The sequence below is a fragment of the Zootoca vivipara genome, chromosome 7 (genome assembly GCF_963506605.1).
Source record: "Zootoca vivipara chromosome 7, rZooViv1.1, whole genome shotgun sequence".
Lineage (NCBI taxonomy): Eukaryota > Metazoa > Chordata > Lepidosauria > Squamata > Lacertidae > Zootoca > Zootoca vivipara.
This window is the reverse complement of record NC_083282.1, coordinates 47,738,534-47,765,634: the sequence shown is the minus strand read 5'-3', so window position 1 is coordinate 47,765,634 and position 27,101 is coordinate 47,738,534. Positions and strand designations below refer to the sequence as shown.

General features: G+C 41.7%; 1 protein-coding gene across 2 annotated transcripts; it reads right to left on the bottom strand.

Annotated features, from left to right (window-relative positions):
- Positions 1-222: 222 nt before the first annotated feature.
- On the bottom strand, positions 223-27,101 carry LOC118089111 (adhesion G protein-coupled receptor E3-like). 2 transcript variants are annotated; one of them, XM_060276980.1, is made up of 18 exons: positions 26,997-27,101; positions 25,665-25,721; positions 23,990-24,046; positions 21,942-22,094; positions 21,566-21,718; positions 20,714-20,784; positions 18,910-19,017; positions 17,848-18,025; positions 16,226-16,345; positions 15,467-15,666; positions 14,948-15,118; positions 13,842-14,036; positions 13,463-13,698; positions 12,813-12,879; positions 11,941-12,032; positions 11,527-11,695; positions 2,968-3,066; positions 223-983 (listed from the first exon to the last, which is right to left on the bottom strand). In XM_060276980.1, exons 1-18 carry the CDS (start codon positions 27,025-27,027, stop codon positions 921-923), a joined length of 2,220 nt encoding a protein of 739 aa, XP_060132963.1. In that variant the 5' UTR covers positions 27,028-27,101; the 3' UTR covers positions 223-920. The 2 variants fall into 2 exon arrangements, with proteins under 2 accessions (XP_060132963.1, XP_060132964.1); XM_060276981.1 differs by lacking the exon at positions 23,990-24,046.

Below are 27,101 nucleotides of genomic sequence, written 5' to 3'. Positions count from 1 at the left end.
TGTATTTCAAATTAATAAACTGTTCCATGGCTAAGCTTTTGGATGTGATTTGTGCACAATACCCTATTATTAATGTGAGTGAAGCTGAGGTGCCATTTCTGAGGTCGATGGGGAGGGAAAAGGCAAGGGCAAAGGGCCCACTCTCAGGATCACTCAAGTTTAAGTTATGGAGAGAAAGAGAGAATAAAAAGCCACCAAGATACATTAACAGTATTTGTACTCATTTATTTTCTTTTTTGTGCCCTATAAATAATACACAGCAAGTACTGTACACTAATACCACGCGCAGAACTGGAGAGTTGTCACAGATACAAGCACTCCTCTTGCAGGGACAGGGAACCGGTGGGCCCCCATACGTTGTTGAGCTGCAGTTCAGCCCTAACCTGCATGGTCAGTGTTCAGGGATGATGGGACTGTAGGGTCAAAAGTTCTCCATGCCTGCCCTTTTTGATAATCACATATTGTCCTAAACTGTGTGGCGGTGACAGGACTGTGCCCCCTCACCATCTAGTGGTTTCTCTGGAGCAACATCTGCTTTCACTGCCTCCTTTCACAATTTCACATTCTGACCAGATGAGGCATGTGATTCAAGGGCCAAACTTGGCAGCCTTTTCAACTTGCTTGGACATTGGGGAGTTTCTTGATCAATGAGTTTTTTAGGTTGCTTCACTACCCACTGACTGTATACTACAGATCAGGAAAGATACAGTACCATGAAAGCCCAAAGGATACCAGCATGGTTAACAAGCCATGTTGAATATGAGGATTTCCGTGTTTTTTTTTAATCCTGGTACATTAAAAAGCTGGAAGGCAACCAAACAAGGAATAATTGTCTGGATATGAAAAATTCATGTAGTTCGTCCAGTTTCATTCATTTGTATTTTGGATACAGAAAGAAGAGACCAAAACATGGTATTTGATTATGGCTGTGCCCCCCATCCCACCATCTGTTGATTCCCTGAAGCGGTGCTTTCCTCGTTCCTCTGCAAAAGATAAGGAAAGAAGTTCCTTAGGTCACAGGCTATGATACATAAGCAAAACAGTGCAAAATTCAGAATATGTGAGTCCGTCTACTTTTAACATAGAAACCTATCGGCCCCTTCTGCCTTTAAGAAACCAATAAGACACTTTCCGCATTTAACAGCAGGGAGAATTTTCTACAACACCCAACCTGCAACTCTAATAGTAAAAAGCAGTCCTTTTAAAAACTGTAATCCAGAATATCTGAACACATTTCCTATGAAACATTCCATGAAATACTGGATCTCTAAAACACATCTGCAACAAAGCACTCCAAACCCCCTTTACACGGGGGCACCAGGGGCTTGGGCCAAGGTGTCTCCACACTCAGCCCTGCCAACATCCATATACAGAATGACACCAGTGTCACACTGACAGGACAGAGTCCCCCCTTTCATTTGCTGAAGTGTTTCCTGCCAACAACAGCTAGCTGAAATCTCTGAGCTGCGACAGGGAGGGACTGAGGTGGCCAAAATCTGTTGCATCCCAGTTTGCCTGCACTGCAATCACACGATGGTATTGGGACCAATTAGGGCGCAATTGCTGTGCGAGCTCCAGGCTGGCGCAATGAACAACATGTTCCTCCCACCATCTCTGATTAAACCATGCAAGGCAGTGATCAGCACTAGGGTTATACACCAAATAGTTTATTAAAATATGAGCCTGAAATTAAGGCTGGGCTGAAAATCCCTTTCAGTGGGTGTGGCCAGTGGGAAGCTGCAGTAGGAGCTTTGCAGCATTTCAGCAGAATGGGAATTTTAAAAAAAAGGAAAGAAAAAAGCTTGAATAAGGAAAACCTTTGGCCACCTGGTGAGCTTAAGCAAAGGAAACCCCTCTCAAAACTTCCAAGAAATTTCTTTTCTCCACCCCATGATATTTTGGGAGTCTTTCATTCTCATGCAATGAATGGTTGAAAAGAAAATTTCAAAAAGTCCAGCACAGCACAGCTCAAAGTGATGTTTTTTTTTTTTATTACAGGCAGAGCTCTGATTGCTCTCTAGAGTTCATCAAAGTTGCATCGAGGTTTCACTTGACTGAGCAATTTACTGCTGAATCAGAAAGTTGGAGAGAAACTCCCAGAAATGAAGGTACAACATCATGCAGAGCATACACCAGCATTTCTCTTTCTGGCCAGGTATATAATAATCCCACAACAGCTTAGCTATCTGTGAATAGATGGTACCGTATTTCATAGGAGGAGGAACAAATGTCCCGGAGAAGCAAATCCATCACCTATAAAGGGCAGATGTCCTAAGAATGTGAAATTCTGTGAATATTAGGGGCTGATAGATGCAAGGTTAACCATAGCCTTGCTGGTTAGAGAAAATCTCTGGATCATGCAGCTGTCTTACCATGGGGACAATGACAGGCACAGAAGTCATAGTCATCCCAGAACCTGCCCCAGCATTACTCTTTCTAGCCAGGCTTATGATACCCAGATGATGGCCAGCTATCTTCTCCCAATTACAATCTGTGGAGAGATTATGTTTCTACTAGGAGGATCAATAAGTAAGTTGGAGTTCTTGCCTAGGAATCACACAAAAACGATAAGAGGACAAGAACTCAGGCCACTGTAATAATAAGGTCCTTTTTGTGATACAAATGATGCGATCATTTCAAAAAGTCTCTTCTATATGAAGAGAATATTTGAAACAGGGCCCTGTCCTGATCTGATATCTGACATACCTGATATGCACGCTTCATCTGATAAATAAATCCCCATATAGAAGAGACTTTTTGAAATCATTGCATCATTTGAATCACAAAAGGACCTTATTATTACAGTGGCCTGAGTTCTTGTCCTCTACTTGGAGGGTGGCATGTGCTGGAGAAGCATATCAGCCCCCTAAATGTGCAGTTATCCTATGGAATTCCATGAATACATGACGGAAGCAAGGGTAACCATATCATTATTGCTAAAATATCAGGATTAGGCACCTTTCTTACCATGGGATTGGTGATGGGGACAGAAGTCATTGTCATCTCAGAAACAGGAGACTTGATATCTTTCTTGCAAGAAATCAAATGCCAGTATGTTTCTCTCACCTGAGGATTCAAAATACAAAGCTACTAGGAAGAGATTTCTAGTCTCCCCATAAAAACACTCCCTTGCATAGCTGCCCCTTCTTCTCACATGATGCTGAGTGACAATTGTGACTATCTAACCTTTCTCCTCTCCCCATTTAATTGCCCCATGTCACACTTTCTGCAAACTAATTTTCCTTTTGAAGTATGTGCTTGTTTCTTCCCCACTGCCCCTCTCCTATTTGATTTTTCCTTTCAGATTTTGATGTATGCCCTTCCTTCTTGAGTACTTCAGTATTCACACTGGTGACCATAGATTCCTCTTTTTCTCAGTGCCTCCTTTGATATCCATCCTTAGACTTCCCTATTTGGGGCCTGTCTTTGACCCCCATCCTTTGCAGAGGGCTATTTTACCTAAACTTGTACATCACTTGTTAACACTTTGCTTGATGTCTCATCACTCCATGATTCACAGCTGCAGGTCTGAACCGTCTCTATTGAGCCCACTGTTCTTTTTCTCATCCATCTCCGGAATGCACCTCTCTAGCCAACACCACATCTCCGTTCATGTGTCTCAGTGGCTGTAGGCTTTCCCTTCTAGCACACATCCTTTGTCTCATTTCCAATACATTCACAATGTTTAGTTTTCTCCTGCTTCTCCCCACTCTCAACCTATTGTCTCTCATCTTTTTTTTTATTAAAAAGAATTTTATTGGTTTCCATTTAAAAATCACAGTGCACAACAGTGTTACAAAAACGATAATCACAATATACAGAAATACAAACAAATAAAGATATATACCTCGTCTAACAAGCTCAGAGACGACGAGGCAAAAATAAAGATAAGCTAAAGGAAAAACTAAAGTAAAGAAAAAGAAAGAAAAAGGGAAAAGGAAGAAAGAAAAAGGAAAGATTGAGGTTTGTCTTCCAGTTACTTATCTGTACCTCATCAATTACATTCATTTTCATGGCACGATTCTTGATTTATCTACAATATTAGTCTTCAGATATTCTATTTTGGGCTCAGGTATGCTCTACTGGTTGGCTTAATTATTTATTATTTAATTTGATTCCAGGTATTCATAAAATAATCTCCATTCCATTTTAGTTTTTTGTTTCGTCTGTCCTCTAATTCTTCCTGTAAATTTTGCAAGCTGTGCATATTCTTTCATTAATGATTGCCACTCGAGTTTGCTGGGTATGTTGTTGCTTTTCCAAATTCTCGCTAACAGTATTCTTGCCGCCACTATTCCGTACATCATCAACGTTCTGTTAGCGCTTTTTACATTTTCAGGTATTATATTCAATAAGAAAACCTCTGGTTTCTTTTTAAATGTTGTTTTTATCATTTTCTTAAGTTCCTCATAGATCGTATTCCAATATTTGTTTATCATGGGACATTTCCACCACATATGTATTTGTGTACCTGCTTCTATTCCGCACCTCCAGCATTTATCAGATTGGTTTTTATACATTTTGGCTAATCTATCTGGTGTTTGATACCACCTGTACATCATTTTAAAGATATTTTCTTTTAAATTGTAACAGGCAGTAAACTTCATGTCCTGTTTCCACAGCCTCTCCCATTGCTCCATGAGGATGTTATACCCAAAATCTTGGGCCCATCTCACCATTGATGTTTTGGTTTGTTCTTCTATAAGGTCCCACTCGAGCAATAAATCATATATCTGTGAGATATGTTTCCCTTCTTTATTCATTAAGATTTTTTCAAATTTAGACTTTTCTTTAGCAATACCCAATTTTTTGTCCTCATTAAATCTTTGATTTATTTCAAAGTATTGGAGCCATACCGAAAGGTGATCTTTGATTTCCTCATATTGTTTCAATTTAATTTCATTTTGGTTTATTTCCAATAGATCATGGTAGGTAGCTCTTTTCTCATCCATGTTTGTTTTTTAACTGTTATCATATTTATTGGGGAGGCCCACAGAGGTATGTTTTTTTCTAAAATTCCTCTATATTTTATCCAAATTGTATATAAAGATTTTCTTACCAAATGATTTAAGAAACCCCTGTGAGCTTTAACCTTCTCATGTAGCAAATATGAGTGCCACCCAAAGCGATTATCAACTCCCTCCAAGTCTAGGAGTTCTGGGTTTTCCAGGGTTATCCATTCTTTCACCCATACTAACCCTGCTGCTGCGTGATATAATTCAAGGTTAGGCAGCGCGAAGCCCCCTCTTTCTTTTTTATCAGTGAGTAGTTGATATTTAATACGGGGTCTCTTACCACTCCAAATGAATTTCGTTATGTCTTTGCGCTATTCTATAAAACATTTCATTCCTCCCAGTATTGGTATTACCTGAAATAAATACATTAGCCTAGGGAGTACATTCATTTTGATTACTGATACTCTGCCCCATAGTGATAATTGTAGCTTACTCCACTGCTCCATGTCCTTTTTTACCTCGTTCCACACTTTTTTGTAGTTATTTTCATACAGATTTAGGCTCTTCGCTGTAATCCAGACCCCCAGGTATTTGACTTTCTTTCTTATTTCTAGACTTGTTAGTTGTTGTAATTCTTCCTTTTCTTTTTTATCCAGATTTTTTGTTAATAACATAGTTTTCTTATAATTCACTTTTAGCCCTGCTACCTTCCCATATTCGTTAATGATTTCCAATACTTTCGGGATGCATTTAATAGGGTCCTGTGATGTTATAATTATATCATCCGCGAACGCACGAACCTTATATGACCTTTTGCCGACCGTTATGCCTTTCACCATCTCTTCATTTCTGATGTTATTTAATAATACTTCTAGTACCATTATAAATAGCAAGGGGGATAATGGGCACCCCTGTCTTGTGCCCTTTGTTATCAGGAAGCTGTCCGTCACATCTCCACTCAATATTAACCTGGCTTTTTGTTGGTTATAGATAGCTCCTATGGCATTTTGTATTTTTTCTTTAAACCCCATCATCTCTATTTGTTTTCTTAAGAACTCCCAGGAGACATTATCAAATGCCTTCTCGGCGTCTAATAACAATAATGCTGCTTTTTTATCAATTTTAAATTCCAGGTATTCTAAAATATCAATTACATTTCTTGTATTGCTCGCTATCTGCCTTCCTGGTAAAAATCCTGCCTGGTTTGGATGTATTACTTCTTTAAGGATGTTTTTTACTCGTTGTGCTATTATCCCTGCGAAGATCTTATAGTCGCTATTTAAAAGGGATATCGGACGGTAGTTTGCTATTATCTCTGTGTCTACATCTGTTTTTGGTAATAACGTAATATATGCTTCCTTCCACGACTCTGGTGTTAGTCCCTTTTCTAGTGTCTGGTTCATTAGGTCTTTTAACGGATTGAGGAGAATACCTTCCATTTTTTTATAATACTCAACCGGAAGTCCATCTGGACCCGGTGATTTTCCTGGTTTACTTTTCTTCATTATGCTTTTATTTCCTGTATTGTGATTGGATTTTCTATCTCTTTTGTTTTTTCTTCTATATTTATTTTCAATCTGTGTAACTCTAGATATTGTTTTATTTTTTCCCTATCCTCCTCTTTTTGTTTGTATAATTCTCCATAATATTTCACAAATTTCTTCATTATCTCCTGTGGCTTATCTATTGTCTTTCCCCCTTCTCTTATTCTATTTATCATTCTCTCGCTTTTTCTTTTCTTTAATTGCCAAGCCAAATATTTGCTCGGCTTATTGCCAAATTCGAAGGTGTTCTGTTTCCATGATCTTATCTTCCAATCCATTTCTTGTTCTATTTTAGCTTTATAATCTACTCGTAACATATTAATTTCTTTCTTTAATCTTTCATTATTTGGATTTTTGTTTAGATCTTTCTCTTTTTTCTCTAGCTCATCTATTATTTTCTTTTTTTCTTTTTCTTTGGCTTTATTTACTATGGCATTTTGTTTTATAAAGTAACCCCTGATTACAGCCTTGCTGGCATCCCACACAGTTCTATTTTCCACTTCTTTGTTGTTATTCAATTCAAAAAATTCTCTTAGAGTTTCTTTGGCTCCTTCTATTATTTTCTCATCGTACAACAATGATTCATTCAATTTCCACCTCCTCATTCCAACTTTCCACTCTGGTTTCAGCTGTAAAGTTATTGGGTTATGATCTATTGTCTCTCATCTTAACTCTCAGGCCCTCTCTTAACTACATCCTGTCTTCCCTCTCCTTGCTTCTCTAAAATAAATCTGAGAGTTGTGCTCATTGTCCTCACTTTTGAGAACTCCAGTACAGTGGAACCTCGGTTTAGGAACACCTCGGTTTACAAATTTTTGGTTTACGAATGCCGCGGACCCATCTGGAACGGATTAATTCACTTTCTATTACTTTCAATGGGAAAGTTCGCTTCAGTTTATGAACACTTCAGTTTATGAACAGACTTCCAGAACCAATTGTGTTCATAAACCAAGGTACCACTGTACGCTTCGGTTTGAGTATTTTCAGTTTAAGTACTCCACGGACCCGTCTGGAATGGATTAATCCACTTTACATTACTTTCAATGGGAACGTTCACTTCAGGTAAAGTACGCTTCAGGTTAAGTACGGACTTCCAGAACCAATTACACTCATACTTCGGTTTAAGTACGCTTCAGGTTGAGTACTCCGCGGACCCGTCTGGAACGGATTAATCCACTTTCCATTACTTTCAATGGGAAAGTTCGCTTCAGTTTATGAATGCTTCAGTTTAAGTACTCCGCGGATCGTCTGGAACAGATTAATCCACTTTCCATTACTTTCAATGGGAAAGTTCGCTTCAGTTTATGAACACTTCAGTTTATGAACGCTTCAGTTTATGAACAGACTTCCAGAACCAATTGTGTTCATAAACCGAAGTACCACTGTATTGCCTGATTGCACAATGGAGAGTGAAAAACTTCCAGAAAGAAAAAAAAAGAGAGGGAATAGAGTAGTGCAGATGCTAGCTGCTGACTAAAGGTCTAGCCTCAGTCAAAACCTCCTAGTCTCTGCAGTCACTAGAGTAGCCATCTCCAAACTTCGGCGCTCCAGATATTTTGAACTACAATTCCCGTCTCCCCCGACCACTGGAACTGTTAGCTAGGGATCATGGGAGTTGTAGGCCAAAACATCTGGAGGGCCGCAGTTAGGGGATGCCTGCACTAGAGGATAGCTTATGTTGCATGCATGTAACAAGCAAGCAAAATGGGACAGATTATTAAAAGTGATTTATACACTCTTAATTAGGTTATAGGAAGATGAGAGTGCAAAACAAAAAGAAAGAAAACAGAATGGCACAGATTAAGTTTTACCATCTACCATCTCTGCAATAACCTTTGTTGTTGTTGTTTAGTTGTTTAGTCGTGTCCGACTCTTCGTGACCCCATGGACCATAGCACGCCAGGCACTCCTGTCTTGCACTGCCTCTCGCAGTTTGGTCAAACTCATGTTCGTAGCTTCGAGAACACTGTCCAACCATCTTGTCCTCTGACGTCCCCTTCTCCTAGTGCCCTCAATCTTTCCCAACATCAGGGTCTTTTCCAAGGATTCTTCTCTTCTCATGAGGTGGCCAAAGTATTGGAGCCTCAGCTTCACGATCTGTCCTTCCAGTGAGCACTCAGGGCTGATTTCCTTAAGAATGGATAGGTTTGATCTTCTAGCAGTCCATGGGACTCTCAAGAGTCTCCTCCAGCACCATAATTCAAAAGCATCAATTCTTCGGCGATCAGCCTTCTTTATGGTCCAGCTCTCACTTCCATACATCACTACTGGGAAAACCATAGCTTTAACTATACGGACCTTTGTCGGCAAGGTGATGTCTCTGCTTTTTAAGATGCTGTCTAGGTTTGTCATTGCTATTCTCCCAAGAAGCAGGCGTCTTTTAATTTTGTGACTGCTGTCACCATCTGCAGTGATCAAGGAGCCCAAGAAAGTAAAATCTCTCACTGCCTCCATTTCTTCCCCTTCTATTTGCCAGGAGGTGATGGGACCAGTGGCCATGATCTTGGTTTTTTTGATGTTGAGCTTCAGACCATATTTTGCGCTCTCCTCTTTCACCCTCATTAAAAGGTTCTTTAATTCCTCCTCGCTTTCTGCCATCAAGGTTGTGTCATCTGCATATCTGAAGTTGTTGATATTTCTTCCGGCAATCTTAATTCCGGCTTGGGATTCATCTAGTCCAGCCTTTCGCATGATGAATTCTGCATATAAGTTAAATAAGCAAGGAGACAATATACAACCTTGTCGTACTCCTTTCCCAATTTTGAACCAATCAGTTGTTCCATATCCAGTTCTAACTGTAGCTTCTTGTCCCACATAGAGATTTCTCAGGAGACAGATGAGGTGATCAGGCACTCCCATTTCTTTAAGAACTTGCCATAGTTTGCTGAGGTCGACACAGTCAAAGGCTTTTGCATAGTCAATGAAGCAGAAGTAGACGTTTTTCTGGAACTCTCTAGCTTTCTCCATAATCCAGCGCATGTTTGCTATTTGGTCTCTGGTTCCTCTGCCCTTTCGAAATCCAGCTTGCACTTCTGGGAGTTCTCGGTCCACATACTGCCTAAGCCTGCCTTGTAGAATTTTAAGCATAACCTTGCTAGCGTGTGAAATGAGTGCAATTGTGCGGTAGTTGGAGCATTCTTTGGCACTGCCCTTCTTTGGAATTGGGATGTAGACTGATCTTCTCCAATCCTCTGGCCATTGCTGAGTTTTCCAAACTTGCTGGCATATTGGGTGTAGCACCTTAACAGCATCATCTTTTAAAATTTTAAATAGTTCAGCTGGAATATCATCACTTCCACTGGCCTTGTTATTAGCAGTGCTTTCTAAGGCCCATTTGACTTCACTCTCCAAGATGTCTGGCTCAAGGTCAGCAACCACACTACCTGGGGTGTACGAGACCTCCATATCTTTCTGGTATAATTCCTCTGTGTATTCTTGCCACCTCTTCTTGATGTCTTCTGCTTCTGTTAGGTCCTTACCACTTTTGTCCTTGATTAAATCAAGGACAAAAGTGGCAATAACCTTTAAACAAATGCAAGGAGGTGAGGGTGCTTCAAACAGTGCTTTTGATAAGCACTTTAAGGCAGCTTCTGCACCGACATTAGAGCTGAAAGAGGATAGTGGAGGCTACTTCAAAGTGTTTCTCAAAAGCACTATTTGAAGTAGCTTGCATGCTTTCCATGCAAGCAGGCAGGCAGCAGCGCGGGGGGAGGTTGTTGTCACAGTTGCCCAGCCACTCACTTCATAGGAGCATGAGCTGCTTCAAACAGTGCTTTTGAGCAAGATTTAATCCCTACTCATCAGACGATGAGCGGAGATTAAACCCTGCTGCCTTGGCTGTGTGAACTTTCTTCCTCCTGGGAACAGGGCACACAGCCAAGGCAGGATTAAACATTGCCCTCCCAACCATCATCACCTGATGGGTAGGTGGGTGCATTTTGGGGGAAATGACCTCCTCACATGCCAAATTGGATGCCTAGTAAACCCAGAACAGCTCCCAGACTGTTGGTTCCCCATCCCTGCACTAGAGCATAACCTATATTGCATGCATGTAACAGCCAGCCAAATGGAAGGAAATTGTTCAATGTGATTTATATACTCTTAATTAGGCTTCATAAATTCATTCCACTTGCGCCAGTTGAGAGGAGGAAGGGGACAAGCGCTGTCAAAAGTGAGGAGTTTAGTTCTGAATACCTGTAGTAGCAATATAAATGGTCATTGGGGAGTCATAAGAGGAGGAGGAGGAGGAAGGAAGTTTCTGATTCTGAACCCAAGGTGCACTTGCAGAGCTGATCTGCTCAGTATTGGCTGCCAGGGCCACACAACAATCTCATTCTGTTTCTTTGAGTATTGCAGGGAGCAAGGAACAAAATTGTCCCTTGTTCAACGGTCCACAAACCAGGAGTCAGCCTTGAAAATTTGCACTAAGTTATATCTTCTTGTCAATTTACATTTCTTAGTACAGAAAGTATTGATCTGATGTGTAGAGATCTTTCCTATTCTACTTAGTTCAAGAGGATTCTGGAAGCTTCTCAGTGTGGAGGAATCTTCATGGTGTTTGAGAAGCTGAGTACAGCTGGTTTAAACTGGTTCTGTTATCTCTTTCTGTCAAGGTCATGCCGACTATAATAGTAGGGCCAGAAGGAGTCTGGGTTTCACTTACTTTCTCTTTCTATCTCTTTTCCGTCTGGTGTGGTGTTCTGTATGCTTAGTGTTAAGTTTTAGACTTATTATAAGTATTGTAAGTTTAAGTTAAGTCTGCTGCAACTGGATTTGTTATGGGCAGTGCCAGTCCTGAATGTATTGGATTTGTGACCATTATGCTCATTTGCCTTCTATAGCAGTAAAGCTCTGCTGGATGAAATATTCATTGCCTCTGGTCTAAGTTTTTTCCCTGCTAACTATTCATTGGAATCTGCTCTGGATCAATATTGAGCAGAATTTAAATGACACCTGTATCCCATTGCCCCACATTTTATTTGATATTGCTTGCTCTAAGTGCTGCTCTCTCTTGTTCCATACATTACCTTCTTGTTCAGCAAGCAGTGCACCAGGAAGATGAAGAATCCCTGCACACTGTTGGTGATTGTGAACAGGTATGCCATTACGTCAGCCAGAGGGCCAAACTGAAAGAGGCCTAGACACCAAGTCACGCCCAGGATGAATACATGGGCCATTGCCTTAAATGTCAGTGACCTATAAAAGAGGAAGGCAACAGCATGGATGTCATGAAGAGGTAAAGGCTGTACTGGGATGTTTAATAGAAGGAAATCACAGCTTCATAAGACAGGAAAACTTGTGGGTAGCGATGGAAAGCAGTTAAGATTTGTTATAATCTGAATTTTTCCAGTAACTCAGGGGCCAATCACCAAGTCCATTTTTTAAAATCACCACTTAAAACTGGGCAGCTGGATTTTGCACTACTATGTGGTTTATCTTACCTGCTATTTCTGAGGGTAGTTATCTCTGAATTGAGAGATGCAAGTTTCTTACGCAAGATCATCAGAATAAGGCAGAAAAACATAATGTTGATCTGAGAAAAAGAGAAATGATTTGAGAAAGGATAAAAAGTGTTCCACTGGAAAATGCAAAGCATAATTCTTAGGGCTGTTGCATTTTGTGAGTGGGAGTCAATTGCAAAGCAGTACATTTATGTTGGGCAATGAAAACAAATTTAGTGCTTACGTGCAATATACCCACTTGTAAAACACACACACACCAGACCTTTTGCAGGAAAGAAAAAGATGGGGCAATGTACTGGTAACTCATGTAACTGCACCATGAGCTAAGCAGAAATAATAAACTGGGTCATTGTATAACCTTCCCGCAAATATTGTGAAAACCAATCAGGATGACATTTCAATGAACAAACTCTATGGAAGTCACTTTAGTTCATATCCAGTTTCGAAATGAGGGATGCAGATTCACTGTCAGTTTGAAAAAGTTTCTAGTGACATTGCGAAATTATTCCTAGCCCATATGAGTGTAGTAAAAGGGAGCTATTGCACAGTATTGATAACTAATTAAACTGAAGGCATGAGGGCAAATATAGAAGTAACTCTCAGGGCTCTTGAGGGAAATATAAGGCTGCAGTGTCTGACGCCTTTCAAGTATTAGATGAAGCCAAAGACCTGGCCTAGATCTGGCTGACAACAAGAATGATGAATTCTGTCCCTCAGCCCATAAAAGATTTCCTTTCCTTTAGCAGTTATAAAGCAGGGAGATGTTCAACAAGCAGTCTGTGTTTTCTTGTGTTTTTGCCCCATTTTCCTGTGGGGTGTTTTTTTTAGAGAATGAAACTATTTTTACTGACCATGATTATGGCACAGACAGGTCCCAGGAAACTCCAGATAAAACCTTTCTCATGGTTAAGCCAGCAGCTAAGGAAAAAGAAATACCATCAACATAACTCTTGGAAAACCCACAAGCACCAAAAATGTGGTTACACCTGGAAACATGGCTACATGTACACAACATTATAGTTTACATTCAGTGCTCACTCAGCTTGTTTTTTTCTCCCTACCTAGTCCCACACAGTCTAGAACTATTGCTTACTATATACCCCTCAAAAACACTTTTTCATAAACTTAGTTTCATTCTGAAAGTAAAAACGCAATGCAGATTGATTCTGTTTTATGTCTAATGCCCAGTACGGTATGTCCATTTGATTATAGATGGAAGAGGATCCAGCGATTGCAGGGGGGGTGAGATCCACATCTGCCCAGTGACGTTCTAACTAAGTTCACAGTTACCACTTCCTTATTGTGTTGGGGTATGTGGAAAGGGCTTGGAAAACCTTAGTTGGTCTTTGTGTCTGTTAGCCCACAAACCTGGGTCTGTAGAGTGATAATAAAACCCATCATTCAAGATTGAGGTGCAATAGTTACATGGGCAATCCAATTATTTTAAACAGAGGACTTCAAAGGAAGATCTCCCTGTCTATCTTCTAAAACAGACACTTACTGATAATGGGTCCCATATGAGCCAGGTGAAATTGCTGCAGAAGTGCCAACTATCATGGCAGGGAGCCCATAGCCACAGAGGTACATGGATATCTTCATGCCCTTGCTGGCACCACCATAATTTGCCACTTTCAGGTTCTTGACGATGATGAAGAGGTTCACGCCTTCCAAGAACATCCACACAAAACAGGCCAGGAAGAGGTACTGCAGTGTCCCAGCTATGACTGAGCATAGGATCTGGAATGGAAATGAAAGGGGCCCTTTTGTCAGTACTCAGTACTAGATTCCTGTACTGCTTTGGATCAGAGGGCATGACTGGATGGGGTAGTGAGCAGAGTTATCGAGTCTCCCCCATATCCTTCAAGGACACGCCAAAATACCTTGTTGTATGTTTTGTCAATTCCGATTAAGAAGAGGAGGTCAGCAAAGAAGAGGCACAAACTCAGCTGCAGGTGGATGAAGGTGCTGCTGTTTTGGACGGAGTGGCAAAAGAGAAAGGTAACAATGGACAGGAAGAGGCAGATGAGCGAGATGGTGAGTCCAATGTAGCTGATAATGGAGAGGATCAGAGCTCCCTGTAACACAGGACAGTTGCTCTCAGAACCAAAAACTGACTTTTGATAAACATGGGTTTTTGACACTGCATCTAGCAGATTTTGATTCCATAAAGGAACAAAATCATCAGCTTCCACAAACTCCAGTGATTTCATAAGGGAAATTAAAGTGATGCTGAGCATCTTGCTGAAATGTCATTCATATATATATAAATCACCTAATAGTTATGCCTTAAATATAATAAAAAGTTGATGTGCAGCACCTCAGCCTGATTCCACCCCCTCACCAGGTGTACAAATTGCCCTTTTAACCATTAATGATGACAGAGAATCACAGGTGCCTAGTCTCCCGTATTCCCCGGGAAACCCCCGTTTTTCCAGCTGTTCCCAGCTGGAAAAACGGATTTTTTTGTTTTTCCCCGGTTTACTTACCGGCTGGGGGAGGCTCCTTCTGCGCATGTCTGGAGTCTCTGGACATGCGCAGAAGCAATTTCAGGCGTGGTGGCCATTTTGGAACTGGGCGGAGCATGCTCAGAAGCGACTTTCAATGCTGCTCTGCCCAGTTCCAAAATGGCCGCAGCGAAACTTCCGGCATGGTGGCCATTTTGGAACTGGGCAGAGCAGCATTGAAAGTCGCTTCTGAGCATGCTTCGCCCAGTTCCAAAATGGCGGCAGCGCTACTTCCGGTCTGCCGATCCCTTATTTTTCCAGCAGGAACTTGGCAGGTATGCAGAGAATCCTGCAGCAGTTTTAAGAAGTATTCTATGAACGTGTTTTTCCACCACTAACTCTAGAGTAGCCTCACACTATCTAATCCATGAAATACTATAACAAGACCCAAAATAAATGGATTAGTGGTGACTTAGGGTCTAGTGTTTCACTCTTTCCTCCGTTAGAGAACTCAGACATTGTCGGGCCTAAGTCTGACTTACCTGCTTGGGAGTGGGGGCCATCAGCACAGCAAAGTTGGACAGGTACTGACAGCTGCATTCTGAATGAGTGCTGTTAGACTGGAGGAGACGGCAGCCCTCAGGGGACCAGGCACCACTTCTGCTTGCAGAGTCCCAGTGGACACAAACCACTTTTTCCTGGGGAACTTTATTCTGAAAGGAAGGAGAAGGGTTGGAGGAAGACGGGGAGAAAGTCCACTGAAACCTATGCATCTTTCTGATGCAAAGAATAGGAGCCACCAAGTAAGATTAACAGGTAATGAATACATGACAAGCAGAAGGAATTATGTCTATGACAACATTTCTGGTAAACTAGGATACCTGCCTGTGAATCTGAGTGTACAGAGTATACAGAGAGTTCAGCTGGGGGTCTTGGCCCAACTCTACATTTTCCTTGATATTTGGGGGAGGGGTCTCTCTCATGTCTTAATAGATATTCACAGTATGAATAGAAAAAAAAACCCACTTCCCTGATTTCCTCTACAGAATTCATTTGCACACCTCAAGGTGACGAAAAGTGAGGTTGACAGGGCTGGAAATATTCCTCGCCCAGTGGCTGGTGGAAACGCTTAGCATCCTGGAGTTCATGTGGAAGATTTCTCCCAGAATTCCCCTGCTCTGCTGAGTCTCATCCTGCAAAAGAATCCCACTCAGGAGTGATCCCAGTCCACTGTATGACATAAAGGCCACAGCAACAGGACCTGCAAGAGACAGAAGGAATATCGGAGGCAGAATAGTGAAAATACATGTCCCATACCAAAGATTGCCTCAGTATACGCACATGTACTTTTCTTTGGTAGAATCGAGTGTTGCAGGAGTGAGAACTTGATTGTCCCTTAGGCAATTCCACACATATAAATTTTTCTTGCTGCTGTCTGTCCAAAGCACTCTTAGTCCCTGGCACAGGGACACCACATCCTGATGCCAGCCACAAGGGAGTCATATTTTCTAGTTGTCCTTCCACAAGTCTCAGTTTCTCATTTCCCAGCCAGGGCCAGTGGTTTGTATCTGAAGCCTGGACCTCCTTCTCAAATATGTACAATTAGGTTGCACTTTGTTACTGCTAAGAAATACAGGTCACACTGATGCTGACAGTCAATGAAACTAGTTAAAAGAACATGGTAAAGATAGTAAAACGTTTGGTGTGTCTGAAGAAAGAGAATATTCGAGGTACTTTTCTAAGGGATTTAGAAGCGCTGTGATAAGTTGCTATTCTTTATCTTGAACAAGTCTTATCTGAGAAATGAGCAGAAAGCATACCTTCGGTGAACCTGTCAATCACTGCCCTGGGATCAATGTCCAATTGGTCTTCTTGAGCCTCTAAATGCAGAGCTTCATTTTTTGAAATAACCTCTTCACTGATTATGTGGGTTTGGATCACTACAATGAGCAAAGAAAGGACATGGGTTCTTAGCATAGCTGCCAAGTTATCCCTTTTTTACAGGGATTTTCCCTTATGCTGAATAGGCTTCCTCACGAGAAAAGCGAAAACTTGGCAGCTATGGTTCTTAGATACATATCATGATGACTAACTATGTGTTTGTGGGGCAATGAAAAAGCAAGTCCCAGAAGGGACTGCAACAACAGGCATGCAAGCAGGAGCACACATACACCAACATTATGTGCTGACCTTTGTGGAAAACACAAGCCATGAAACACTGACTTTTCCAAACACTAACCATGAAAGTTCACAAAGAGCCTAGCTCATTCCCGATCTAGCCAATGCGAGCTCACCCATCACTATAAATGACTAGGGGTGTATGGATCAGCTTATTTCCATTTAAGTGACGGTTTCACATGCATTCAATAAAAAGTCTGTTGCATCCCATTTACTGCACTTTTTTTTTTAAGAAGAAAAATGTTTGTGTGGTTTCATTCATTTTCTCCTAATATACACATTTTGTACTTATCCCCCATCCCCCTTTGCATGCAGGGGAGTTTTTAACTGTGTTCCACTCAATGTATAAGTTTGTTAATGTTCTGTTTAAAGTAAGGTTACCAGATTTTTTTCAATGAATCCAGGGACCCTTTAATTAATTAATTACTACACATTCGGGACATTGGTGCTGCAGCAATGGCGATGGCAGAGGGGCCACCACCGCCTTGACCTCAACCGCCACATTTTCCTTTCCTCTGAGGCTTCTATCTCCTTTCTCCATGAGCCTGGGCAGCCCCTGAGTTGTTTGTTCTTTGGTGGAGGAGGAGTGGTGAGGAAGCAGTGCTTGGTGGGTCAGGCGTGGATCACGGAGAAGGAGGGCCGAGAGCAGTGGCGGCGGCGAGGCTCGGGCAGTGTGATGCCTCCCTTCCCATCGGAGCAGCCCCAATCCCATTCCTACTTGCGTGCAAGCAGGAGGGGGTGGGGATCCCTCAGCTGGGAAGGGAGGCTTCACACTGCCTTTCGGAGGGAAGGTGGAGGCAGCCCAGAAGCTGCATCTTAGAGCCCCTGCACCACCATCATATGGGGACTTCCGAGCAGCTCCTGAAGCCAGCCAGCAGAGCCAACTGCTCCGGGCTGCTGAGATTGCCGCTGCTGCATTTCACGGGGACATGAGATGAAATCTGGGGGCATTCCGGGGATGGGGACATCTGGTAACCCTAGTTTAAAGTGCAGACCAAACAGAATTCTCTTCCATCCCTATGTGTGACAAACCTTTCGAAATCTCCAAACCTTCCTTCTAAACCTTCCAATATAGTTGGTAAAAAAAAAATCCCCAATCATGGCTTACTGTTAGCATCACAACAGAAATACAAGGAAACAGAATGAAGGAAGGAAAGGGGAAGCAGAATTTCATCCACTGGGTTTCAGCAATATAAAATGAAGACGAACAAAACATTTCTCCTGCTGCTGCTGCTGCTTTGAAAACCCTCTTAATTCTCCTTACCTATTGAGTTAGTAACCACAGTCTGACGTTGGTGCTCTGGAGATGCAATAGCTTTTGCAACTGCGACTGAGGCCAGTCCGTCCAAAACCAATGTCACAGCTGATACACGCTCTTCATTAGTTTCAATACTCTGTAGGGAACTGCTGACAAGAAGTTCGTCAAAGGAGCCCACTGTGTCCTGCAGCATTAGAAGAAGCAAAGAAACGACATGACCATTCAAAACCTTGCTTGCCTTTTTACAATCATTTCATCAAGAGAGGCAGGAGGGTAGCAAACACGAGAACAGGCCTTCTCTGCAGTGGCTCCTCATCTATGGAATGCTCTCCCCAGGGAAGTTCACCTGGCGCCTTCATTGTACACCTTTAGGTGCCAGGCAAAAATGTTCCTTTTTAACCAGGCCTTTGACTGACCTAATCAACATCCTATACCCTTTAAAATGTGACTTTCGGGAGGGGAATGTTATTGGACTATTGTTTTTACTTTGATTTCATATATTGCGATCTCTTTTGTGAACCGCCCTGACACCTCCAGGTATAGGGCGGTATATAAATTCAATAAATAAAAGAATGAATTCTCAGAATATGTACAGAGCACAGTAGATTTTGTACGGCTCAATGGGTGTACATTATCCTAGAGCAAAAGAAAATATCTACCTGTCTGTCTGTTCTTTAATTGTGAAACAACAAACAACAATTGTGAAACAACAAACAAACAACAAAATTTACAATTTATTATCAACTACATAGACCACTTCAAGACCGAAAAATATTATCTTTCTTTCTATATCCTTCTTCCATGGATAATGGGTAAGGATGATACGGTAGGAGTTCTAGTCCAATAACATCTGCAGGGCCACATGATCTCCGTATTTTTATTTGTTTGAAATTAAACAGTTTTGAACTTTGAAAGCCTTGTCTGTGTAAACTGTCATAGATCCACCCCATCATTCATTGACCACAGTACACAGTAGAAACCACACAGTCTTGCAAACAGGAAGACACAGAACTTCTCAGGAAGGAGACGCTATGGCTAAATGTTGCCTCAGTTCTTGGGAAGCCTTACCTGCAAGGAAGTTGGTGTCACACTGCCATTTTCACAGAAGGATAACAAAACGTCGAAGGCTGGCCCTACCACTGAGCAGTAGAAACTGTTGTTATGACTGAAGTGATTCTAAGAGAAGAGAAGAATCGTGTGTTGGCAGAGATCAGCTGACAAGGAAATACAACGAAATACCTACAAAGTTATATAGGCTGGGATTACGTCAAATGGTCTGATATCGCCTCAGGCATGAGCAGAAAATTTTTTCCTGGGCTAAATAGTGGTTATAATGGTTGCACTGGGATTGGAGATACCCAGATTCAAATCCCCTCTTAGCTAGGAAGCTCGCTGCCTTTTGCTGGGCAGATCAATCAAGCATTTAAAGAAAATTACTGCCCCCAAAGAATCCTAGGAACTGTAATTCCCCCCTCCCAGGGCTGCTATTTGCAGAATCCTTAACAAACTACAATTCCCAGGATTTTGTGAAGAAAGATGTGTTTATTATTGCCCATTGAATATGTTTTAAATGTATGGGGTGGATCTGCCCATTATCTCTCAGCCAGACCTACTTCACAGAGATGTTGGGCAGATAAGACCTATTTCAGTTTCCTCCCTTTGCTTCCAGCAGCTCTTCACAAAAACAGTGGTTCTTTCACAACCCTCCCCCAGCCCCTTTCTTAACACACCCTTTTCTTCAACATCAGGGTGAGGTCTGCAACATAATAATAATAATAATTTTTATTACATTTATTAGTGACAAACATAAAAGTCTCAATAATAGAATACAACAAAAGGATTTTAAAATCAGGAAACTTTATAACAACGAACAATACAAAATATATACTATATATATGAATGCATATGAATACCTCTGTGGATATATAGAGTAACAACAACAACAACAACAACAACAACAACAACAACAACAACAACATAAAGTATTACTTCCCCATATAGAAATCATAAGCAGGTTGCCTCCCACACATGCTTAGCCCAGGCTTTTCATTTTGTGTTCTAATAATTATTTTTCTAATCAGTTAAAAATGGTTTTCCACACCTGCCCAACTGAAAAAAACAACTTTCCAGCAGAGGGGAAGGAAGCACTTCAACATTTTTCAAATGTCCTTTATCCATAAAGTAAAAGAGTAAGTAGAACATGAACTAAGAATTTTCCTTGTTCAATTCCCTCCTTCCCTGTTCCCTCAATTTTCAACAGATTGGGAGAATGAGGGTGAGTTAGCTAACAATAAAAACATCTAATTTTCATTTAGCACTACTGTTCCAGTGGGGAGAATCACCATTTGCATTTCAAAGAAGAAACATTGACAGTGTTAGCACACCAGCCAACCTGGTAAGGTTAAGCATATCAGATTTAAAGGTAAAGGGACCCCTGACCATTAGGTCCAGTCATGACCGACTCTGGGGCATAGCTGCCAAGTTATCCCTTTTCTCACGAGGAAGCCTATTCAGCATAAGGGAATTTCCCTTTAAAAAAAGGGAGAACTTGGCAGCTATGCTCTGGGGTTGCGGCACTCACCTCACGTTATTGGCCAAGGGAGCCGGCATACAGCTTCCAGGTCATGTGGCCAGCATGACAAAGCTGCTTCTGGCGAACCAGAGCAGCACACAGAAACGGCGTTTACCTTCCCGCTGTAGTGGTACCTATTTATCTACTTGCACTTTGACGTGCTTTCGAACTGCTAGGTTGGCAGGAGCTGGGACCGAGCAACGGGAGCTCACCCCGTTACAGGGATTTGAAACGCCAACCTTCTGATCGGCAAGCCCTAGGCTCTGTGGTTTAACAGAATTGTATTAATTTCACACATACCTCTGGTTTTGTTGCATTGAAACACACATCATTTTGTCTTACAATATCTGGTTGGCAGTGGTAGGGAATTTCTGTAAAGAAAACATAATGTACAACTAACATGCAATGGAAGGGGTCCATGTAAACCTGTATGATTTGTGTGCTTGTTATGTGTGTGGAGATGACAGTTTGTGCCACCATTATTTTTTCTGATCAAAAATTATATCTTCTAGTTATTTCTGAACGTATTGAACTGGTGAGTTCAGGTTTCTAAATACTAAACACTTTTGGCGTGGATTGCTTTTGTATAACAATCATTTAAGCTTATATGTGTAAGAGAAGACTGCTATGGGTGAAGAATATATTGCAGCCGCCACCCTCAACCCACCAGGTGTTGCTGCAATCCTCTGCTTTTATCTGTGCCTAAAGAGCTTCGGGTTCTGATCCTGACAGATGCACAATTCTTCCAGAAACAGAATCGGAGTTTCATTGATAATAAAGAAATGCTTTCTACCTTTTGGGATGATTGAAACCACAGTGTTATTTATTAACTTACATGCTTCCTGTATTCCAGAATGGCTTGCAAGCAGTTTACAGCTATAGAATCAATTAGGACATTCATTCGTGATTATAATACACAATAGCAATTCAATAAGAGAGGAATGAAATGTCATTTATTAAAACATACAATAAAGAAGCCAGCTGAAACCATGACAATTACAACCCTTTGAGAAACAGTTTAGAATTGACAGAACAATAATCGAGAATTGCCATTGGTTATTACATTAGCAACGGCTGAAAATTGAATTTCCATTCATCACTGTGCAGCTCAAGAAGATGCCATTTAAAGGATCTGAGAATTAACACACTTACTCTCATAATTGGTCTGACCAGTTCCCAAAGTTGTCATTTCCCTGTATCCTTCTTCACAAACACAGCTGGATTTATTATGTGAAACAGAATTAGGACAACAGTCGATGGATACGCCACTGCCATTGGTAGTACTGTCTTCATCATCCACAGAAACTAAACAGATGAAAACATAAATATGGTATTCCACATACAATAAAGAAGCCAGTTGAAACCATGACAATTAAAACCCTTTGAGAAACAGTTTAGAATCGACAGAACAATAATGGAGAATTGCCATTGGTTATTACATTAGCAACGGCTGAAAATTGAATTTCCATTCATCACTGTGCAGCTCAAGAAGATGCCATTTAAAGGATCTGAGAATTAACACACTTACTCTCATAATTGGTCTGACCAGTTCCCAAAGTTGTCATTTCCCTGTATCCTTCTTCACAAACACAGCTGGATTTATTATGTGAAACAGAATTAGGACAACAGTCGATGGATACGCCACTGCCATTGGTAGTACTGTCTTCATCATCCACAGAAACTAAACAGATGAAAACATAAATATGGTATCCCACGGGCAAGCTGTGCTCTCCTGCACTGAGGGCAGAGAAGAACTGGTTGGTCTTGGGAAGATGTGGACAAGGAACAAATATTTAAGCCGCAAGTTTATAAGCAGTGTTACTTAGCAAGTGCTAACTAGCACAATGACAAGTATATAAACAGTATGAGTGCACTGATTTGCATACAAAACACTTTTGGAAAGAGAACTGTCACCAGCTAGCTATGCAATATTTTCAAACCCTCTCCATTTTATAATGGCTTGATTGTCTCTGAGAGGGTCAGGGCTCTACATCATTATACCAACAGGCATAACATGGTGGCAGCCAAGGGCATAGCCAGGATTTATTTGGTTGGGGGGGGCAGGCTTAATGTTAGGGGGACAAGATTTATGTTGGGGCGGGGAGAACCGAGTTATAGTGGTACCTGGGGTTAAGAACTTAATTTGTTCCGGAGGTCCGTTCTTAACCTGAAACCGTTCTTAACCTGAGGTACCACTTTAGCTAATGGGGCCTCCTGCTGCTGCCGTGCCACCGCCGCGCGATTTTTGTTCTTATCCTAGTACCCAAGGTACTATTTCTGGGTTAGCAGAGTCTGTAACCTGAAGCATCTGTAACCTGAAGCGTCTGTAACCTGAGGTACCACTGTATTTGCGACACAATTGGTCAGTTAAATCAGTCTGATCCAAGGTGAGGCAAGGCTCACACTGCCACCCAGGTCACTATCCTTTAGGCTGTTGTATTAACTTTAAAGTTGATTCTGTCGTGGTTTAATGCGTACATACTCAGTGGAAGAATGGCAGTTGAAAATGATGGAATATATGGAATTAGCTGAAATTAGGGAAATTAGCAGAAGTATTGTAATATTAATTAGTATGAAATGGATCTCGAAATACATAAAATGCTGTAGTTTAGGAATTTGTTTTAGGATTAAGGAAAATATGAAAATATGATAGATAATGGTTTAGAATTAAAAATAAGTATAAATAGAAAATATGACAAAAGATTAAGAAATAGAAATTGCTAAAGAGGATTTGCTGTGAATCGCAGTATGGGTGGTTCGAGGATGTCACCCTAAAATGATTAGAAAAGAGGTTAAAAAGGTAAAGGGGCCCCTGACCATCAGGCCCAGTCGTGCCCGACTCTGGGGTTGCGGCGCTCATGTCGCTCTATAGGCCGAGGGAGCCGGCGTTTGTCCGCAGACAGCTTCCGGGTCATGTGACCAGCATGGCAAAGCTGCTTCTGGCAAACCAGAGCAGCGCACAAAAACGCCGTTTACCTTCCCGCCGGAGCAGTCCCTATTTATCTACTTGCACTTTGATGTGCTTTCGAACTGCTAGGTGGGCAGGAGCTGGGACCGAGCAACGGGAGCTCACCCCGTTGCAGGGATTCGAACCGCCAATCTTCTGATCAGCAAGCCCTAGACTCTGTGGTTTAACCCACAGCGCCACCTGGGTCCCTTAGAAAAGAGGTTAAGTTTATGAAATTTTGTATTTTTGTTGTTGCTGTTTATTTGTTTTTGTTTTTTCTTGTATTTTTCTTCTGTATTTTCTGTTTTGTATTTGTGTATTGTGGATGTAGTGTTTTGTTTCTAATAGATGTTTATAAAATTAATTAAAAATTTGGAAAAATAATAATAATGCGTACATACTGTAACAATCAAATGCATGCCAATGGCCTACACGTTTTTGTCTAATTCTACTGTGTGAAGGGGTTGCTTGTACATGCCTTCGTATAACATTTACTTCATAACAAGTGCAAATGCAGTGTTGTTCCGTGTCGGGCTCCACTTCACGGAGCAATGTGCATTGTTACCCTTTCAATTGCTCCAGCACGGGATTTACAGGTGCTAACAACGCGGACATGGTCCAAAACATACCATTACCATAAAGCTTCCATAATTCGTCTAATCGCCATTGTCGTGGACCACCTGACCCTACAAAGAAGCAGCAATTGTTAACATTTTTTAAAGAAGCAGAGTCCCATGAACAAGATATGTTTACATGGAAGTACTTCCTAGTGCATTTGAGGATAGGATGTGCACATAATATAGACACTATGGACTATTCAGCAGATAAAGGAAAGAAAGAGGGATTAACCTTTGTCCCTGGGCTTCAGCTAAGGAGCTGACTGCTGCCTATATTAATTCTCCCCATCTCACTTTCTGTCTGGATCTTGCAGTTGCAAATTAGCTACCCATCTTCTGAAGTGAAACCCATGCATCAGGAATTATCCACCCTTTTATTTTCATTCCAAAGTCTGGTACAGAGGACAATGCATGTGCAGTTTGACACAACTTTCAGTTCCTGTGTTATGGTCAAACAAGCATACAGTGTGTGTGTATATATATATATATGTGGTTCATATATTAAGTCTATATTTGACCCATAAAATTATTTAAAAGCCACAAATTGAGGTCTATTATTCAGAAATTTTCTTCATTTGTACTCTTTTGCAAGACCATCACATGTGCTGATAGATCATTTGATTAAATACATTTGCACAGTCAGGTGGAGTCCCCCCGAGTCCCCAGGGCAGTCCCGAGTGGAATAATGACACAAGACCACGTTTTATGGGATTAAAATTGGCCACAGCTTTATTAAAATTCAGATGTAGGAAGACCTTGGCGCAGGCATTGGGTGTATATCCCTCCCAGCTCCCAGCCGGGGGTGGGGTGATCTTCAGGGTTGTCCAGCATGTGTGGGGGTTGAGCTAACTCTGGAGAACATATGTTCAAGCAGATAGCCCGCCCCCCCTCGATCGCCACTGCTGGAAGGGGAGGGCAATAACAGCCAATTGGCATCGCCAAATGCCCCCCCTGGAGCCCCGTTTACGGGAACCCTGTTATTGCCGCCGCAATAGGGCGGGGGGTCGCCGCCCCACGCCCCTCCCCTTTATGTAAATGACTAAAGGATTCTTCCCAAGGCCTGCATCCGCCAAAGTTGTGACAAATTGCTACGGGAAAGGCGAAACCTGCCAATGCAGGGAAATTACTTTCCAGCCCTTTAACAGCAGCCGGTCATAGCAGCGCCTGCGTGTGTGTACACCTGTGGAAGTAAGAACCTGTAAAGCAAGCAGCCTGTGGAAGTAAATAACCTGTAAATCAAGCATAAAATTAGGGAGTGGAGGGTGGGAAAGCTCTGAAGCCGTCGGCTGCTTCCCAGGAATGGCTCCTCTTCTTTGTGTGCAGGTAAGCCTACCTGAACCTACCTGGCCAATCCCCCTGGCATGCCTCCCCTTGGCTGGATTGGTCGGCTAACGGAGTGGGCGGCGACACCAGCCTCCAGCCTCAGGTAGGCAGTGCCAGCTTCCAAACTCCAGAACTGCCTCAGGGATCCCAGGAGGGGGGGGCTGCACGCGACTGCACAAAATGCGCCTCCACTTTTATGTTGGGGAAACGGTCATTCTTAAATAGATGAATACCTGCAAGGAGTAGGGGCCAATCACATTGCCCTCTTCAACAACATTAAAATAATAGTAAACAATAGTAAAAATTGAATCAATAATTGCTCCCAATTTTTTCCAATGATTCTCCAGGAGAAAATAATTTTTACCTCTTTCATCTTTGTGCACGACAAATCCAAGACAAATCCCTTGACGAATAACAAATCCTAGGACCAATATTTAAAAAAACGATGTTAAAAACAGCTGTTTGCCGGGATAGAAAGCCCCATACTGAGTTGCTTTTAAAAAAAGAAAAGAAAGAAACATTGCTGAGGCAGCAAATGTCTAAAGCAGAAAGTTCTTCCTTATAAAATTCCGTACATTCATCTTTAAAATGCCAGAGACTTCTTCACATTTTGCAGAAACGGATTTCCTCTAACGTTTTTTTGGTTGTTCCAGGTTTGTGTCTGTCCCTTTCCTCTCCCTGCTTCCGTCTTAATCATAATTACAAAGGGTTGTAATCAGCAAAGCACCAAGGACAAGGTTCTGTCAAAGTAAGGATTTCTTCCTATGCAGCAGAATGCCCCCCTCCTATGCCCCCTTAGTCTCTTCTGTAGGTTTATCCAACCTTCCAAAGCTGAGTTTGGGGTGTGCAGTGTGCAGTGCATACAGAGGTAGGAGGGGGGAGGTCCAATTGCATTAGTGCTCACCCTTGTACTAGTGCTTTTATTTAGTTGAATGCCACCCAGAATATCAGGGTCTGCCACTTGAGTTGGAAATGGGGTGTGATGGAGGCTTTGGCTAAATGGTCTTCACAGCAGTTCATTCTACGCCAGTCCTAACAACACACCCTCCGACATTTCTCCAGTGAAAATAGGGGGTCTTTCACATCACCCGCTACAGTGGTACCTCGCAAGACGAATTTAATTCGTTCCGCGAGTCAATTCGTTTTGCGAAAAATTCGTCTTGCGAATCGCGGTTTCCCATAGGAATGCATTGAAATTTTTTTTTTTGCCCATAGGAACACATTAATTAAATTTCAATGCATTCCTATGGGAAACGGTGATTTGCAAGACGAATTTTTCGCAAAATGAATTTGTCTTGCGAGTCACCATCAGATCGCAAGACGCATTCGTCTTGCAAAAAATTCATCTTGCAGGGCATTTGTCTTGCGAGGCACCACTGTAATATCTAACCTGTCTAACTGTACATACATACTACCATGTGTTTATAACACACTTAAAGCACATCCCCTTGCAGAAAAGAGAGAGAGAGAGAAGAATCCTGAGAAATTTTGCTTCTTGATGGTGCTGGGAATTGTAGCATAAACTACCATGCCCAGAACCATTTGGGGGTGAATGTGTTTTAAATATGCCTTTAAATATATGGGGCATATGCAGTCTGAATCAATTCAACTTTCCGCATGCAGTGCATTTGTTCTGCCTCTCAGCTATTTCTCCTTGCTTATGTTGAATTTCTTAGCCTATCCATTTCCTACTCACCCAGAAGAAGGCAGCTGCATGTGGTCCTCATGGTCTTGTTGGGACTGAGGTAATGAATGGTTTGTTTAGGTTGGTGACCAGAAGTTAAAGCATAAAGGAACTAAG

What these genes read in the sequence shown, in the direction of transcription:
- LOC118089111 (XM_060276980.1), bottom strand. Translation starts at nt 27,027, where the DNA reads ATGAGGACCACATGCAGCTGCCTTCTTCTGG. An exon ending in TGTGGTTACTAACTCAATAG is followed by an intron (nt 16,346 to 17,847) that starts GTAAGGAGAATT and finishes TGCTCATTGTAG; the next exon opens with TGATCCAAACCCACATAATC. An exon ending in TGGCCCCCACTCCCAAGCAG is followed by an intron (nt 14,037 to 14,947) that starts GTAAGTCAGACT and finishes CCTGTGTTACAG; the next exon opens with GGAGCTCTGATCCTCTCCAT.